The sequence below is a fragment of the Procambarus clarkii genome, chromosome 49, assembly GCF_040958095.1.
Source record: "Procambarus clarkii isolate CNS0578487 chromosome 49, FALCON_Pclarkii_2.0, whole genome shotgun sequence".
NCBI classification, from domain to species: Eukaryota; Metazoa; Arthropoda; class Malacostraca; order Decapoda; family Cambaridae; genus Procambarus; species Procambarus clarkii.
In genome coordinates, this window is record NC_091198.1 from 33,658,614 (window position 1) to 33,678,188 (window position 19,575).

A 19,575-nucleotide genomic window follows, 5' to 3' on the forward strand; every position below is an offset into this window, starting at 1 on the left:
AAAGATGGACACTTAATTGCTAATAAAAATGTCACGATTATGTTTATGAAATAAAACCTGTATAATTTATTCAGGCAGCAGCCATCAGGTGGGATACGATGCCCAGAAATAGTACAACAACATGGTAGCATGTCAATACTACAGAAGTATTTTGAGGAACAAATTCAACACATATTTAACACAGCATTCTTTGCACAGCTTGAACAATATAATGGGAATGAGGGACAAAGATTACACATATTCCAGGGCTAACAGAAATGTTATCTGGGAGTTGAAGGCTATAAATGAGTACTTACCATGTTTGTGATGGTTATGGCTCTTGATAATGGATCCTCAGTATAATCCCAACGCAAGGATACAGTGAGTAGTGAACCAAACACACTCCACAAAGACAACCCGCCACCTTCCCAACTCAAGCCAAGCACTGTGCCATCTGGGGTCCACTTCATATAACCTTAAATAAAACAAAGTTTATTCAAGATTATAATAAAAAAAACCGGTGTTGAATGTAATGAAACACCATTTTCTGGGTGAGACCTGGTGACTCCCTGGAGCTTATCCAGGCTGATATGCTAATGTCAGACTTTGGCATCGGTCATGTGTATGGAGTTCTATGGGCCTACTGGGGACCACGAGCCAGAACCTGGCCCCCTCAGAGAGGCATGGGGAACAATGGCCTATAGAAACCCCTGTGCGGTTGGAAACATTCTATGTCTGCCATCGACTGGGTCAGGCACCCAGAAAGGTAAGCGTCCCAATCACAATAGCGTGATGGATCAAATGTGTAATGAAGTAAGGGCGAAGAGGTAGAACGGCCTATTGACATAGCTCGAGTGCATGGGGGAGTTGTGTAAAACCCTGGTTTGTGTCTTGGAGAGGCTGCAGGATCCAAGTAAGTTCAGTAGAACTTCTGGTTTCAACTCTTTTGGCCATGTCGTAGCTCAGTCGATTAAGGAAGCGTCTGGGATGTTCTCGGATGTAGGTTTGAATCCTTGTCACAGACCTTGTAGATTTGTTCATTTGATGCATCACGCTATTGTGATTTCTGTGTGTAATGAAGTAAGGGCAAAGATGTAGAACAGCCTATTAATATAGCTCGAGTGCAGGGGGGAGTTGTGTAAAACCCTGGTTTGTGTCTCGGAGAGGCTGCAGGATCCAAGTAAGTTCAGTAGGACTTCTGGTTTCAACTCTTTTGACCATGTCGTAGCTCAATCGATTAAGGCAGCGTCTGGGATGCTCTCAGGTTCGAATCCTCGTCACGGCCCTTGAGGATTTGTTCATTTGATGCATCATGCAATTGTGATTTGTGTGTGTAATGAAGTAAGGGTGAAGAAGGAGCACGGCATTGACATAGCTCGAGTGCATGGGGGGAGTTGTGTAAAACCCTGGTTTGTGTGAGTAGCTACATCTTTGTGCCTTTACTCACCATGCAACCTTAGATGTATAGTTATGGTGAACAAAACATGTAAATACTTATATATAACATCTGTGTATAGTGAATAAAGGCAAAAACAGTATCGTGGGAGGAGAATGAGGGCAAGTGAGGTGTTGTTGAGGGAGGGAGTGGCAGTGAGTGGCTGGCTGGTGTGTGGCGGTCACTCCTTGTTGCATTTTGACTCAATACCAACTTAGTGGTTCGTTATGGTGAGCAAAACATGCAGATACTTATATATAACCTGGGTATATAGTGTAATAACATCAAAACTATTTGCTTATTGTTTTATAAACATAATAATTGAATCACTAATATGAACACCATAATTTTGAGTACAGTGATGATTCACATATTTTATTATATAAATATATCACAATTCACTGTATTGAATAATATTACTGCAAAAAACTAAGAAAAAATCAATCAGAGACATTGAAATAATTAGGTAATAATATATTTGTGGCCACTGCCGCCTGACAGCTCAAGCGGAGTAGATCTCGTCTGGCGAAGGCTCTGTCAACGCCCCTTTTTTGCCAGACTTCCCTACCCTATTGCGGCTAAAATATGCCACCCATGATTTTTTTGTTATTTTTTCTGTGATCAGGAAACAAAAATAAACACTTTTATATGGCGAAAGAATTTTTTGCAATTTTTTTTTTGTTGCGCCTGTGGGTGTTAAAGCTATTTGGATCCCTAACGGTTTGAGGGTTAATCGACTGAGCTACGTCATGGTCAAAAGTCGTCAAAACCGAAGTTCTACTGAACTTACTGGATCCTGCAGCCTCTCTGAGGCACAAACCAGGGTTTTACACAACACCCCCTATGCACTCGAGCGATGTCAATAGGCCGTTCTCAGTTAGAGGCTGCAGGATCCAGTAAGTTCAGTAGAACTTTGGTTTCAATTCCTTTTGACCATGTGGTAGCTCAGTCGATTAAGGCAGCGTTTGGGATGCTCTCGGACGCAGGTTCGAATCCTCGTCACGGCCCTTGTGGATTTGTTCATTTGATGCATCACGCAATTGTGATTTCTGTTTGTAACACAGTGTCTTGGAACACTACGAATGTTCTACTGCCAAAATATTGTGAACGTGTTCAATATACATAGGACTGGCAAGAAAAACATTATAAATGCATTTGCAATTGTGCGGAAAAAATTAACAAAAAAATATTTGTGGCAACTCATGTATGTTGAAGCTGGTGTGCGATTGGCTCCAGGAGTCTACGGCATGGGTGTCCACCAAATCATGACATCACATGCCATTTTCTGGAGCCCACTGCAGCCAAAGTACAATTTTGATTTTATTTCAACATATATGTGGTCAGGGAAGGGTATTTAACAATATTAGAAGTCCGAAAAAAAATTTGCGAACAATTTATTTTCTGCGCACCAGGGGTTTGCCATATTTGGGGGCAGAGCAGTGCAGTGGTTAAGGTTGTAAAAAACAGACTGTTGGTACCTGTTTCCGGACACATCACAGTGTGGAGGATCTGCGACCAACTTGCAGAACACCCTACGGATAACTCAGGGACAGTCACACCAACAAGCCGGACAGAATAAACCATGGATGGAGATTGAGAAGAGTCAAGTGTGGTACAGTGGTAGAGGTTGTGACTGGCAACCAGTCCATTGGTTGTGGGTTTGAGTCCCCTAAGAGCACCAGTTGATTTTCTCGTTGCTATATACAGTATCACGTTTGTGTGATTTCTCTGTGTACAGTGTGTCCTCACTTAACACTTTCGCCCGGGCATGACGCAGCATTGCGTCATCCGTTTACTGGCGGTAATTCCGGGGATGACGCAGCATTGCGTCATCCACTTTAAATAATCGCCAAAAATCAGGTTTTTATCCGATTTTTTTGGGACTGGTTTTAAAATGCGCGCCAATGTCTTCCCATTTTCTTTGTTGAGCCTCGTGGCCCTCAGGCAGCTTGGCACATGCTGTGGGCCCATTGTTTTCACTCCACTGTTGTGACCAATGTCGCCTCCCCTCGCATCTCAAACGTGTGAACATTTCGGCTATTTTCCGTGGCTATATTTCTTACTGCGGCTTTAGAAACTATCTACGCTTACTCCACGATGGATAGTGATCATGAACAAGGCCCTTCCAGGAAGAAAATTGCGAAAGAAAGGCTTGAAAAGGGCGGGAATTGGGAGTGTAGCTGGAAGGCGGCTGAGCACTCACTCGCGGCTAATGCGTGGCCCGTCTTCAACTCGTCGGCGGTTGGAGCGTGACCAGGTTTTTTATTTTATATGCTAATGTTCCTCTAGAGAATTCTATTGCGAACCCATTGAGACCAAAATGAAAGACTTAGGATAAAAATTGAGGTGACCAGAGTGAAAATAGTGAAAACATTTTATCGCGTTTGCGCGCTCCTGGGTAACTCGTTCGCACTTTCTCTGTTTGCTGCGGGTAATTAGTCGGGCTTTTGGAGTTTATATGCATTTAGTGCTGTAGAGAATTCTATTGCGAACACAATGATACCAAATTTAATCTCGTAGGACGAGAATTAAGGTGACAAAGTTGAAGAGAGTATACACTTTTCAGAATTTACGCGCACTCCCTTGACACCCTGGGTCCCATATCGCCCAGTTGAGGGGTGGCGAGCGGGGTGCACCAAAGTGTTAACGAACTATATGGGGGCGAAGTCGATTCGTTCCAGTGCAGAATTCGTTCCATCCGTCTGGCCCCAACAACCTTTTTAAAAATTTTTTTTTTTTTTTTTTACATATGCCAGGACACATTGGCATTAGGAAACATTGCACCTGACTCATGAAGGGAGTCCTTGCTAGTGCTGGTCCTGTAGGCCTACTGTGAAACCGTACCAAAAACTTTTTAATTTTAGTTTGTTTCTTCGTTGTGCGGTGCTTCATGATAATATCTTTCATGCTCTTTAAGTGTCGAAAATAATCTGAGATGAGAGAATCACCATCCCCCCCCCCCACACCATCCTCCACACCCACACCATCCCCCATACCCACCACACCATCCCCCATACCCACCACACCATCCCCCACACCATCCTCCACACCCCCCACACCATCTCCCATACCCACCACACCACCACTCACACCATCCCCCATACGCACCACACCACAACCCACACCATCCCCCATACCCACCACACCACCCACACCCTCCACTACACCATCCCCCACATATATAGAGGTATTGAAAGTATTAGCTTGCGGATACAATTAAAGGACCGAGAGTTAAATTTCATTAATCTATACATCTCTGATAGCTCCCTTGATTTAAGATACTTGCCAGATTCCTTCTTTTCTGAAGATACACTTGTGGTAGGGGATTTTAATGCCAGACATCCAGCTTTAGGATCAAGGGGTAAAGCAAATAGGAATGGTTGCAGATGGTACCAGTTTTTGCAGGAACATGAAGATGTTCAACTGCTGGGCGAGCCCTCTCCTACTCATTGGAGGGGAGGGAGATTAGATTATGCTTGTTTTATAAATGCTGAGGGCATAGAGGGGAATTGTCTTACTGTGGATGAAATGCTAAGTGATCATTTTGCATTACAAATACAGCTTAAACTAAATAAAAAGCATGCCTGCCTTCAGAGGAAAAGGTTAAAGTTTAATGAGGGAGAATTAAGGGGTCTTGTTGGCCATATTAAGTCTTGGTATGATACTTATAAGCCAGTTTTGGCAGAAGCATTTTATGAAGATTTAATTAAGGAGGTAGATGTATTTAATGCAACATTGAACAGGAAAACATCTAGTATAAAAAAGCATCCCCCCAGAAAAGAAAATTATACACATGACAAGATGCTTAAGGGGTGGACATTGACAATGAGGAGAGCTCACAGGGATTGGAATAGGAATGGTAGGACTGAGGAAGGGAAGAATGCTTTACTGGCAGTTGCTAGGCTGTGTGGGGAGAAGAGAAAGGAAATTAGGAGCAAGTATTGGCAGGAGTTTGCAGAGAAAGTTGGGAGTAACAGAAACTTGAAGGAAATCTGGCAAGACGTAAATAAAATAAGGGGTAAAAAGCATAATTTTGTTGCACATCCTGACCCTCAAGGAACTGCAAATGGTCTCGTAAATAAATGGGCGGAAGCTGCCAAACTTAGTTCATTACCAGCTGTAACGAGAGAGTCATTAGATTCTTGGAAAGATCTAAGAAAGGATTTTATACTTACAGCAGGTAACAGTGGTGATGTCACTTGCACAGTTATTACCAGAGAAGAACTAATAACGGCGATTAAAGTTGGGAAATCTACCGCCCCTGGGGAGGATGGAGTAACTTATGAAATACTTAATGAACTTGCCAATATGACGAAAAGCCCACTTTTAGACCTCTTTAATATTAGTAATAAAGAGGGCAGTATTCCCAATAAATGGAAAAAAGCTATGATCATCCCTATCCCTAAAGCCAATGGAGAGTACAGACCTGTGTCTTTAACCTCGTGTTTTTGTAAAATGATGGAGAGGATCATTTTAAATAGACTTTTATATATAATAGGTGATCAGCTGTCTAGTAATTTGTTCGGGTTCCTCAAAGGAAAAAGTACCTCTGATTGTATTATTAAATGTCTAGCTAATGAAAATGATTATTATAGAATTTTCATTGATTTACAAGGAGCTTTTGATAAAGCCAACAAAGAGGTTATTTTATATGAATTAGCTAGTCTTGGTGTTAAAGGGAGATTATTGCGCTGGATCTTTATCTTTATTATTATCTTTACGAAAGGAAGGCTCAGATGTGGTATCAAGGTTGTATGTCAGGTGAGAGGTTTTTTGAACTCGGCACACCTCAGGGAGGAGTGTTGAGTCCCACCCTGTTTAATGTACTAATGAATAAGATAGCATCTGAGAGATACTCAAATGGGGTAACTCCGATCATATATGCTGATGATATTTTGTTTCAGGGCAAGGATATTTCAAAGGTTCAAACAGTGTTGGACAATTTCGGAAACCTGTGTCACCATATGGGACCGGTGGTTAATGAAAACAAAACTAAGTTTGAATGTAGAAGTCGGAGGCCCATTATACTGAAAATAAACGGTAAAATATAGAGAGTTAATATATATAAATATTTAGGTATATATGTTGGATATACCCATGAGAGTTTGGAAGCTGAGATGAAAAGACTGTTGGGTCAATGTCGGAAGAGATTACAACCTCTGAAGGCCTTGGCATGCTGTGGAAAGGGAGTGGGAGTCCCTGTGCTACGAATGATATACTTGAGTACTGTAAGATCTCCTATTGATTATGCTGCACCTGTCATTTCTTGTTTTGGTAAAGGTAGGATGGGCAAGTTGGAGAAGGTACAAAATGAAGCCATGAGAATTATCTTAGGATGCCCAAGAAATGCTATGATTGAGATAATGAGGTTGACAGGTCTCCTCTCACACCTCCAGGACCCCCCCCCCCCTCCTTTCAATGACTCGAGGAGTGACACACTGGTACCCCGCGATAAATAGTAATAATAAAATAAAGAGCCTTAAACAGAACATGTGTGGAAGTATCAGAGCTTATATATATGAATGCTACACAGTATTCATCTATAGACATCCATATATGGTGAAACACATGTGAAGAACCTCTCACACACTCACAGCTTCCTGACAAGAGGGAGCCAGCTTAGCTTAGCTGCCAACACCCACACATCGTGTCAGCAAGTCGGACAGCCCGCCTGCTTTCATACCTCTCACTGTATTTCCCACTTCTATACTTCCCTTCACCTATGCCTCTCCTTCCTCTCTACTCGGCCCCCCCCCCCCCAAAAAAAAAAAAAAAAAAGAGGTACCCGGCCCCACACAAACCACCACAATGCCAAGTCAGCTATTGTTTTATACACGAAACAATGAAACATGTTAATGATTAATAATGTATATTAATACAAAAAAATTAATATATTTTGGGATAAATATTTTACAACTAAGATTGAGATTTTTTATAGAGTATGGATTAGAGGTTTGGCAGCCATGCGTGGTCAGCAACCTTCCCCCCTCCGCCTGCTTCCCTACACTCCCTCTCTCTCCACTTCCACCTCCCCTGACAACACATTCCACCACTGACCCCACCTGCCTCCTTCCACCACCTGCCTCCCCTGACATCTCCCACCAATGACCCCACCAACCTCCACTGACACCACCTGCCTCCCCTGACACCATTTTATCACCCTTCAACCATTTCCCTCCATCCTTCAACTATTTCCACCACCTCACACCACCTGCCTCCCACTGCCACCACCTGCCTCCCCTGACACCACCTGAAATGATGCCAGCCACCTCACCAAGCCCTGACATTCACACGTTATTGGCCTACTCAAAATTTAATCTAAATAGATTTACAAATTGTTTTCAAATAATATTGTTTGTTGTTATAATTAATAAAATGTTGTCTGTTTTGAAGTTTTATTCATTTTATACAGTACAGTACTGTATTAATACCTAATGTATTACAGGACAGTATGTAGGCTGTTAGTGGAAGGGAGGGAGGGAGGGATCCAGGAAACCCCCCCTCCCACCCACCCCACCCCAATGGCTCAAGGAGCGATGTTTTCTACACCCCAACTGTATTAATTTAAAAATTCTGTGTAAAGGAAATGTGTTCAAACTGTTTAAAATATGTACTGTATATATATCACAATTCTCACCATTATTATTGCTCCAATATGACATTTTTCTAATAAAAAGGCTATTTTCAGTGTAGATAATGAGATAATTATCATTAAATTGACTCATGGCATCTAATGACGAGAGGAGAGTTAGTGGCTGGTCTCAGGTGGTGGTGCAGGAAGAAGGCCAAGAAGAGGGGGGGAGGGGGGGGCTGGAGAGGGAGCATGGAGCCGCCAGTCACATGTTGCCTCTACAGCCTCTACTGACACCACGATTACTCCAGCTTCCCGTGACAACTTCTACCACTGACACCACTTGCCTCCTGACAACAACAACTCTCACCAATGTCCCCCTGACACCATTTTATCACCATTTCAGCTGGTTGTCAGTTGCCTGGCTGACAACCTGCCTCCCATGAGAATACGTAACTTACACCACCTGCCCCCTAACAAAAAACCCTGACTACTGACACCACTTGCCTCCTCACAACAACTCTCTCACCAATGCCCTCCCTGACACCATTTTTATCACCATTTCTCCCTAGAAACAATGGGCAAGGATAATAAAACACTATATAACTGTTTACACTCTGGCGAATCATAGTTGATGACAGCCAGCTCCGACGCTCGGCCTCGGTGACCGCTTGGATGAACATTCCTCGCTTAATCGAACATTTGTACTGTATGTTCCACTGAACATTTGGTACCGAATTCAATTTGTTCGGCTCTTCCGGGAATTCGATAGCGCGGGGTTCATTAGACTGAGGAAGCACTGTAATTATTATTACTGAGACAATCCACTGGGGCTCTGAGGTGATGCAAACTCGTGACCCAGGCACTACCAGCAGCATACTCTATACCATTGTACCACCACTGACCAGGACAAAGTTACACAACCTGAGATTCTACTGAATTGACAAAAAGTCTGGAGGCCTCTCCTGAAGCCAGTCCAAGTTTACCTATGACCCCAAGCACTCGGGTGTTGGCAAAGCAGTTCAACACCATACTCCTCAACTTCAGATACTCACAGAAAATCCACACTAGTGGATTGATATACAGTATATCAATGAGAAAATCTTTTTTCTCATTGATATACTGTACTGTATTTTTCTCATTTCTCATCTCAAAAAAAAAAAAAAATCTCAATGAGCCAAGTGGATTTTCTATCAGGAGAGAAGATAATACAATAGTTATATTATCAGTAATGACGATGGAGCATCACAGCATAACTATAACATAACTACAAATAGATAATCACCTATATACAATACATGAACAGAACAGATATTAAAGAATCTTTTTAAGCACTTACTGACAGATCCTGGAGAGCCTCCGTAGTCTCTGTTAGAGAGAATCATCCGATGAGATACTTCTAATCCCCCCGTTGCCTCATCAACCATGTACACAACACCCTGAGAGCTGAAAAAAAAACAGCGTTGAATGTAATGAAACACCATTTTCTGAGTAAGTCCCGGAGGCTCCCCGGAGCTATCCAGGCTGATAGTCCTAACTTCTGGCATCAGTTGATGTGGGTGGAATTCTAGGCTTACTGGGGACCATGGCTAGAACCTGGCCCCCTCAGAGGCACGAGGAGCGATGGCAAATAGAAATGCACATGTGATTTTGGAGCATTCTATATCTGCCATCAACCGGGACAAGCACCCAGAAAAGTAAGCGCCTCAAAACCAACCCCTATTCTGGTAAAACCAACGAAAATAACGAACTTTCCCGAACTTGAACGAAAATGCACTCTCTTTCTAGAGTGGTTCTCTTTCTGACCCTCCTCACAGGCACGTGCTTCAAGCAGACCTTGTGTGCTTCAGTCGTCAGATGAGCTATTCCCTGTGTGGGAATTTTGTAGCTTAAGACCGTTTCCCATTGAATGTTTGCAAGGTCTACTTTTATTTTCTCCCAGTTGATCCTCTTATTGTTGAAATTGAATTGATTGAATACCCCTTTACGCTTGTTGGGAATCTTAGACCTACTACCATTATTTATGCTAGTTCGCACTTCAATGAGGTTATGGTCTGAGTATGTAGTATCTGAGATTGTACTGTTTCTGATTAGTTCATCATTGTTTGTGAATAACAAGTCTAGTGTGTTTTCGTTCCTAGTTGGTTCTGTAATCTGTTGATTGAGCGAGAATTTGTCACAGAATCTTAAAAGTTTTCTGACCTGTGGTTGGTTATTTCCCAGGTTGTTCCCTGCTATGATATTTGTGTTTGCCATTCTCCATCTTAGACTTGGTAGATTGAAATCTCCAAGGAAGATAATATCTGGTGCTGGGTTCGCTAGATTATCAAGGATGTTCTCTATTTTGTGCATCTGCTCTGTGAATAACTCAACCGCTGTATCTGGCGGCTTATATATTAGAATAATAATTAGGTTTATATTTTCTACCTTAATTTTTCTTTCTTTTCTTTCTTAATTTTTTCTTTCATTATGTATCAAATTATTTGTAATAAAAAGGCGCATATTTTAAAACTTGTCTCATAATAATAGAGCAATAAATAGAATTTTAACAAATATTTTAACTTTGGACGCTCATCATCACAAAATTAATTATATCTTTCCAGTGTTCTGACAAATTTTCGTGTTACATCTTTCATTTTGGTATCAAATTGTTCGCAATCTAAAGGCGCACGTTTTAAAACTAGTCCCATAATAATAGCACAATAAATAGAATTTTAACAAATATTTTACAATTTTGACCAAAAACATATATAATCTTTCAAGTGTTCTGACACCAAGTTTCGTGTTACATCTTTCATTTTGGTATCAAATTGTGTGCACTCTAAAGGCGATCATTTTGAAACTATCCCCAAGTCGATCTGATAAAAAATGAATTCTATATAAATATTTTTGTATTGGACACGAGCGCAGTCCAAGGTTAGGACTCGAGAAAAAAGTAGTGGACGCGAGCGATGTCCAAACAGAGCGATAGTGTTATTAATAATCTTGTGGACAACCTGAGAGACCCGTACCCATGAAGAGGGAAGAAGAAAAATTGAATCAATCCAAAGCACATCCCCGGACACAGAAGCCATGGCGCGCAAATAACGGCAGAGGGCCGCAACCAGACATGAAACATGATGCACCCTCGGCATGACCAACCAAGCATCAACAACCAGAGGACCCTTCTGGGAAAAAAAAAAAAAAAAATCTGAAAGCAGCCAGTCAGACGAGGAGGGCGTGTTTCAAGAAGTTCTGACAAGGAATAAGAAGAAACGCAGAAGACAGGATGCAAGGCGTAGTGTGGACAGTAATGGTACACTTAACGGAAACGACAAGAGAATGAAGAACGACGCCGAGACTGATGCAGACAAACGGACGGAACGATGTCAGGAAGGTGAGGGTCAGCGGAGATGGAGGCTTCTCTTCCCTGCCTCATGCACGCTGGCCTATCATCAGAAGCTGCTGTGGACAGTCACACTTGGAAGAGAACACCGCAAGTTCGAGCCCCTGTTGAAGGAAGGTGTAAACAGACCTTACTTAACGGTAGGTTCTATGGAGGCAGTGACGTTTCTTAGCCAGCAAGGATATGATGGAATTGTTATGGAAATACCGGAGGGGAACGAGAAGCTGACAAAGGTAATTATTTACAAATACCCTCAGATTCTAGACCCCGAGTTCATCCTCGACGACCACCGATTTGTGTGGGCCAAGCGTCACCTTATTAAAGGTGAAGCTAGGAGTCAGGTGGTGGCTCTAGTGAGAGGTGAAGTTCCCGAGAAAGTGTTCATCACCGGGGCTGGCTACAGGCATGTAGCAAAGTATGTGGAAGAACCCATAATATCCCTGAAATGCTGCAGATGGGGCCATAAATCCTGGAGCTGTCAAAATGATCCATGATGTCGTTTCTGCGGAAAGTCTCACCTCTCTAATGTGCGTAGAAGCAGACTTAATCTGGGGGAGAAAATAGTTCCCAGATGCTGCAACTGTGGAGGTGTTCACAATGCCAGCTCGGCTGTGTGTAGCAAGAGGCCGAGTATGGATGTTCTCCGGCCGGTGAATGTTACAGAGCAAGCAAGAGCTCTTATCCAGACACCGGGAGCACAGCAAAACAGTCTGCCCCAAACAGTGCCAGTGAACCGGACGAATGCATGGGTAAAGGAGTCACCTTTACTTAGGCAGGCTCCAGCAACAAGCAGCCACGCCACCACTCAGGACTCCAGCAGTGACAGTGTAACGGTGAGTGAAGTGGCTACTGTGGCTCAGAAAGAGGGTCATAGTGATACGGTCAAGGAAGTGTGGGCTGAACTTAGAAAAGTTGGTGAGTTCCTCCGACATCTTGGGCAGAGAATCGAGTCCATCGAGGCGAAATTGAACGTTCAGGAGGTCAAGGAAAATCACAAAACGGTGAAGGATAATCAGGATATAGTGGTTGAGGACAAGAATGAAATATTGAGTGATGAAATGAAGGAAAGTGAAGTGTGTGTGAATGATGATAGTCGTAGTGAAAGGAAGAACCCTATAATTACACATAAAATGAAGGAATCATTTGGGCCAATAATGGACGTCACAGGGCTGAAAAAATCTCTTGAGAATCGCAATGTCGCTTTTACTGGTGAACTTGGGAAGAGGTGGGAGATGTTATACAAGGTATGGCTATCATTTAGTGAACTTATTGGGGATGACTTAAACAGTGAATTGATTAATAATGGATCACCCTAGACTGAAAGTGTTGTCATGGAATGTTAATGGTTTAAGAAACAGGGTTACAGATGTTCATTGTTATGTGATGGGAAATGATATTGATGTTGTAGCTCTCCAAGAGACAGGGGATAGGAATGAAGGATTATTGAAATTAAATGGCTATAAAGGGTTTGACCTCTTCGCCGCAAATAACGTCAGAGGCACGTCGATTTATGTTAAGAACTCCATACCAGCAGAGTTAGTAGAACCGCCATCAAAAACGCAAGGTATAGAGAGTGTCTGTGTTAAATTATCATTAAGGGAAGGGGAATTTATTGTAGTTAATTTGTATGTATCCAGAAACTGCTTCGACGCTAACTATTTACCTGACTGCATTTATACTAATCCTTCACTGGTCATTGGGGACCTTAATGCTCGGCACACAAGCCTTGGGACAGTGGGTAGTATTAATACTAATGGGGTCAAGTGGTTACAGTTTCTACAAGATCATCCAGATACCTGTCTCTTGGGAAACAATGAACCAACTCACATCAGGGGAGGACGGCTTGACTATGCCTGCCTTTTAAACTCTCAGGGGATTATGGGGGAGGCTCGGGTTGTTCGGGAACTACTTAGTGACCACTTTGCCTTGAACGTTGAATTACCACTGGGGAAAAAACAAGTCCACTTTCAAAGGAAAAGGCTACATATTAATAAAGATATGAAAAAATATTTTATTCAAAATATGGGAGATTGGTATCAACATTACATGCCGCTCTGCGTTGATAGTTTTTACGAGGACATGGTCGAGAACATAGAGAAATTAGTACAGAGGGAAAATAACGGGGGCAGGGGAAGCAAGATGCATGGACCTAAGAAATTTAAATATTCCAATGATCAGCAAGTCAAGGGGTGGGAGAGAATGCTACGGAGTGCACATAAAGAATGGTTAAAATATGGAATGAGGGATGAAGAGAAAAATACAATGTTGGAAGTGGCTAGGGAATGCAGTCAGGTGAGAAAGGAGGCGCGGGACAGATACTGGCAAGACTTTGCTCAGTCCATTGGTAATACTAAGAACCTTAAAGACATATGGAGAGCAGTAAACAAAATCAGGGGTTGTAAGACCAAATTCATTGCTCATTCAGATCCAGGGAAAGTTGCTAATGAGTTAGTAGATAAATGGGCAAGTGCTGCTAGTATGGAGCAACCCGTTCTCGCAAATTTAATAAGTCAATATTGACTTATTAAATATGTGCATAGGTGACATACTTAACACTTTCGCGCTCTCCGCAAAGGTCACTCAGCCAACCGAATGTGCGCGCTGCGTTTTTATCGCTTAAGCGTAAAAACAAAAATGTGTATACTCTTTTTACTCTTCTGACCTTAGTTCTTGAGCTACGTATTTCATTTTGGTACCAACGTGTTCGCAATAAAATTCTCTAGAAGAACATTAGTAAAATAAGTCACGAAACATATAGGGATACCAGCACCAAATAAATAACTACGTAGATGACTCGCCGTGAGCCCCCATCAGCAACAAAATGTTTTTACTCTTGGGATTGTAATCACCTCCACACTTGTTCTACAGCGTTAATTTTGGTATCAATGGACTCGCAATGAAATTCCCAACACGGTGATATGAATATAAGCGTAGAATAATGATGCAGCCCGCCCGCAAGAGTGTGGGAAGTGGTGAAATTGTTACCCGGTATCGGTGACGGGACGACGCACGGCGCTTTGAAAGTTTATACTTATTTCACTCTCATGACATTCATTTTCTATGTACGTCATTCATTTTTATGTCAATGTGTTCGCAATAGAATGTTCTATGTGCCCATAGGTAAAAAATATCAACAAAGCGTAAGTTAGAATAGCGACAAATATAAAACAACGCTGGAACATATCAGTGAGCGTCAAACACACACGAAATATTTTTACTTTTGTTATGTTTGTCAAGATTATACTTGTTGCACACAGTTATTTTTGGTTGTATATTGATCGGAATAAAATTCCCTAAACAGACATATGCATATAATACATGATATGGGGGAAGAATTACCAGTATAAACGGCTAAAGTCACCCACCTGCAACCCGTTTGGGACAAAATACCATTTGATCGAAGTTATCCACACCTTTCATGAACTTATTGTACCATGCAGCCTAGTGGTGAGAAAGAGAGCCTCATAGCGCGCAGTTTGAAACAAACCCAAAGTAAATCGGATAAAAATTGAATTTTATACAAATATTTTAAAAGTAGACATAACTTTATGTCCACTATGCGTTTACGTTAGACGAAACCGAACGCGCCGGCGCGTCCAGATAGCGCGAAAGTGTTAACATAATAGATACCCTTAAAAAGATTCATAGAAAACACCGACCTTACCTAACCTTGTTAGTATCTTAAGATAAGCATCTTATTGCTTCGTAATTACAATTATTACCTAACCTATAATAGGTATAGGTTAAGTAATAATTGTAATTACGAAGCAAAAAGATGCTTATCTTAAGATACTAACAAGGTTAGGTAAGGTCGGTGTTTTCTATGAATCTTTTTAGGGGTATCTATTATGTTTAGTATATCACCTATGCACGTAGTTAATAAGTCAATATTGACTTTACGAATTTGCGAGAACGGGTTGTATGGAGTCCTTACCTGCAGACACGAGAGTCACCATTGAGTCATGGGAAAATATTAGAAATGGAGTAACTTTATGTGCCTTAAATACAAGATCTATAACATGCACTGAGATAACTCACGATGAGCTACTGGATGCTATAAAAAGTGGCAGCTCTACTGCTCCGGGAAAAGATGGAGTAACGTATGACATACTTAATTATTTAGCCGGTATGAAACCTAGTCCCTTACTTGATTTGTTTAATATAAGTTATAGAGAGGGAAAGTTACCAAGAAAATGGAAAGAGGCTGTCATCATTCCTATCCCTAAGTCTAACGGAGGCTACAGACCTGTCTCCTTAACCCTTAACATGCTCGGGGTCTAATATCCTGCCATCCGCACAGGCGCATGTCATTTTGAAAAAAAAAAAATTTTTTTTTTTTTTGCTAATCTGTTAAGTTCTGTTCACTGATCACGGGAAAAATAAAAAAAAAATTCTATTGTACTTACTTTTGTTGCAATAGAGCCGAGAAGCTCGGTGATGACGTCACAATCTGCATGTTCGCTCATGCAGTACACGCCCGGGAGGTGTTGCGCTCGGTCCTCAAACAGCCAGAGTTGCCACAAATATATTTTCGCGCTATTTATTTACAATGTCTAAGCGCATTTTATCTAATTTTCACTAATTGTGTTTCAAATACTGTTTGAACATATTTTGTATCAATAATTGTTGCATATTTGAGTATACACAGGCGCACACAAATGTTTTCAATTACGGCAATATAATATGTCATTACAGTCTATTATATTGTATGTTCTGCTTATATTTGTATATATTTACACACACGCACACGCTATCTGCTTATATGTTTACATATTTACACACTCGCACACGCTATACACACTTTGAAGCACACTTAGAAGATTTCTAGACTGTGGTAGTCATTGAAGCAGTCGACAGCACATAATGGGATACCACACGTTTCACACCATGTTTGCACAAGCTTCCGTTTCTTGTCTCTACGTGTCGTTGTTTTACACACCAAGCAATCACGTTGGGCTATTGCACGCTTCACACCAGGTGGCAAATACTTAAGTTTGTGTGCTAGGAAGCCTTCAGTGTGAGCGAGGCGTGGAGTACCAGCATGCTGCAACAGTGGGTTTATGATGGGCCGCTGAATACCTGGGACATCTTTTGCAAACTTTCCTAATAACTGTATTGCAGCATCAAATACAAAGTCACGGAAAGTGGGCTTATGTCCAGTTCTCACAAGGTACATGTTGAAACAGTTCAGCATGCTCATGTCCACAAGATGGAAGAACACTTTTTTCGTCCACCTACATGTCTTCCGCACACACTCTGCAGTGCCAATTATCATGTCTGATTTATCAATCAACCGCATGTTGATATTATAGTCTAAAACACAGTCTGGCTTATATAGTGGTGCGTTTGTTTTATGGCTCACTTTCCCACTGTTCACCATTGTTCCATCATGAATTGTTGTCAACAAGTTCACCTCTCTTTTGTCTTTCCACCGAACTGACAGAATGTTATCACTTTTCCTTCTCTGACACTCACCAACTGCAATGTCGTTGTCAAACACAGGCATTTCCCTTCGTTGTGGCTTTACTGTACCAACCAATCCGGTTCTATTTTCTAGCAAGAACCAAGCTAGCAAGGGACTTGTATAGTAATTATCTGTGTATAAAATGTGTCCCTTGTTCATCCACGGAGCCATTATGGTCTTCACTACACTCCCCGAGAATCCATGTTCGTCGTTACCGGGAATGTCTACATCACTAGCCGAGTACAGAATCATGTGTAACACGTATCCTGTCTCACAATCACAAAGAACAAAAAATTTCAGGCCAAATCGGTTTCGTTTTGAGGGAATGTACTGTTTGAATGGAACACATCCCTTGAAAAGTATGAGAGATTCATCAACCACCAGCTTCTGTGCTGGTACGTAAAAATCTCTGAATTTTCCAATAACATCGTTCATGTAGTGCCTCACTCGCCACAGTCTATCATCAGGTGTTCGGTCCTGAACACTTCCAAAATGTACACACCTGAGGAGTATCTGAAACCTGTCTCGTGACATATATTTCCCGAATAAAGGTGTTGGTATTGTCTTGTCCTTGCTCCAATAGTCATTTATTGCATGTTTGTGACAGTGCTTCATCAACAAACAGAGTGCCAAAAACACATACATTTCCGCCACTGTGGTATTTTTCCAACGCTGCAGTCGTGAAAATTCTGTGATTTCCCTCTCAATCAGGTAAGCAGCATGCAGGTTCGTTTGGTGTACAATGTATTCCATGAGTGGTTCATCATAGAATGCTGTAAAATATTCCATCTCAGCCATGTCCTCACCTTGATTAGGGAAAAGGTTTGTAATCCCTACATCTTTATCGTCAAAGTGAGGAATATTAGGAATAAAATCGTCACCATCACTCCACTCAAGTACACCAGGCGTCCTGCGAGATGCAGAGGTAAGACGGCGAGGAAGCGATGCATACTGGCGACCAGGAGCTGAATACCGTCTGCGAGAAGCACGGCGGCTACGTGCACGTGAGGTAGGTGCACGTGAGGTGGGTGCACGTGAGGTGGGTGCACGTGAGGTGGATGCACTTGAGGTGGATGCACTTGAGGTGGATGCACGTGAGGTGGATGCACGTGAGGTGGATGCACGTGAGGTGGATGCACGTGAGGTGGATGCACGTGAGGTGGATGCACGTGAACACGAGGGTCTTGGTCCCTCATGTGGTGCCATGCGGTGGCGCTTGGCCGGGCGAGATGCTGCTGACGCGACAATTTCTCGCCCAGTTACACCACTGGTACCAGCCACAGGCTCAATAAAACTTTGATCTGAGTCACTAAACCCAGAAAAGGAGTCACCTCCCTCTGACTCGTCACCCTCAAACAGAAAATATCCACAGGAACTGTGAGGTCGTGGTAGAATTGGGGTAGAAAATGGGCGAGGCATGGGAGAGCGTATAGGCCTCGCCATGGCATGGCGGTCATTCTCACTTTCACTGCTGCTGCTACTATCACCCGACAACTGTGTATAATCCTCATCGTTGTCTGAATCGTCAAACACACTTTCTTCACCTTCAGAGAATAATTCGTGGGCTATTTGCTCTGGGGTGAGGGACTGAGTGGTGCGTGCCCGTGAGGCGTTTGACCGTGCGCTCGCCATGGTGACTCTCGCTAAACTGAGGCCTCCCATGCCATCGGATCGTGAGCTGGAATTTTTTTCAAAATGGCCGCTGTTTACTAGAGCCCCTGGGCAGCATATGGGACCCCCAGCTACACCGCGGGCCATTCAAATCGTGCGCGGTACCCATACACTTCATATGAAGTGAAGCGCAGTTGACTGGTAAAACGATTTACACTTCATATGAAGTGATGCGCACTTTAAGGGTTAATATCCTGCTTTTGTAAAATGATGGAAAGGATTTTGTTAAATAGGCTACTCTACCTTGTAGGTGATAACATGTCCAGTAATCTCTTTGGTTTTATCAAAGGCAAAAGTACTGCGGATTGTCTCTTAAAGTGTTTGTCTAATGTGGATGACAATTGTAGAGTTTTTGTTGATCTACAAGGAGCATTTGATAAAGCCAATGGAGAAGTAATCTTATACGAATTAGCCAATCTGGGAATAACAGGGAGATTGCTACACTGGATAAGGGATTATCTACAAGGCAGAAAAGGTCAGGTGTATTACCAGGGTTACATGTCTGAGGAACGGAGGTTTCAGTTAGGTACCCCACAAGGGGGAGTATTAAGTCCCACCTTATTCAATGTATTAATGAACAGATTAGCATCAGAGATGTATCCTCCAGGGGTCACGACGATCATATATGCTGATGACATTCTTATACAAGGCACTTCTGGGAACAAAATTCAAACTGCTCTTAACATACTTGGTACAACCTGTCACAAGTTAGGCTTAGTTATAAATGCAGATAAAACCAAATACGAGTATAGGAAACGAAGAAATATAACACTTACTCTAAATGGTGTGGAACTGAGCCGTGTTCAGAAGTACAAGTATCTGGGCATGTATGTTGGATACACATGTGAGAGTAAAAATGCTGAAATAAATCATATCAGCACCTTATGTAAAGCCTGTCTGCATCCTCTGAAAGCACTGGCTTTTTCTGGTAAAGGTGTTGGGGTACCTATCTTACGGATGTTATACATAAGTAGTGTTCGGTCCCTGATAGACTACGCAGCACCCGTATTGTCTTACACAGGCCAAGGCAGAATTCAAAAAATAGAGCTGATACAGAACGAGGCTATGAG

General features: G+C 42.2%; 1 protein-coding gene across 4 annotated transcripts in view; it reads right to left on the reverse strand.

The window, feature by feature from the left end:
- Positions 1-19,575, reverse strand: part of Rich (Guanine nucleotide exchange factor subunit Rich) — a 567,547-nt gene that overhangs the window by 452,920 nt on the left and 95,052 nt on the right. For all 4 annotated transcript variants that reach the window (XM_069303165.1, XM_069303164.1, XM_069303162.1 and 1 more), the window contains exons 7-8: positions 9,325-9,431; positions 297-454 (exon numbers count right to left, since the gene is read on the reverse strand). In XM_069303165.1, the coding sequence (XP_069159266.1) occupies positions 297-454; positions 9,325-9,431 (265 nt within the window). The remainder of the gene's footprint in view (positions 1-296; positions 455-9,324; positions 9,432-19,575) is intronic.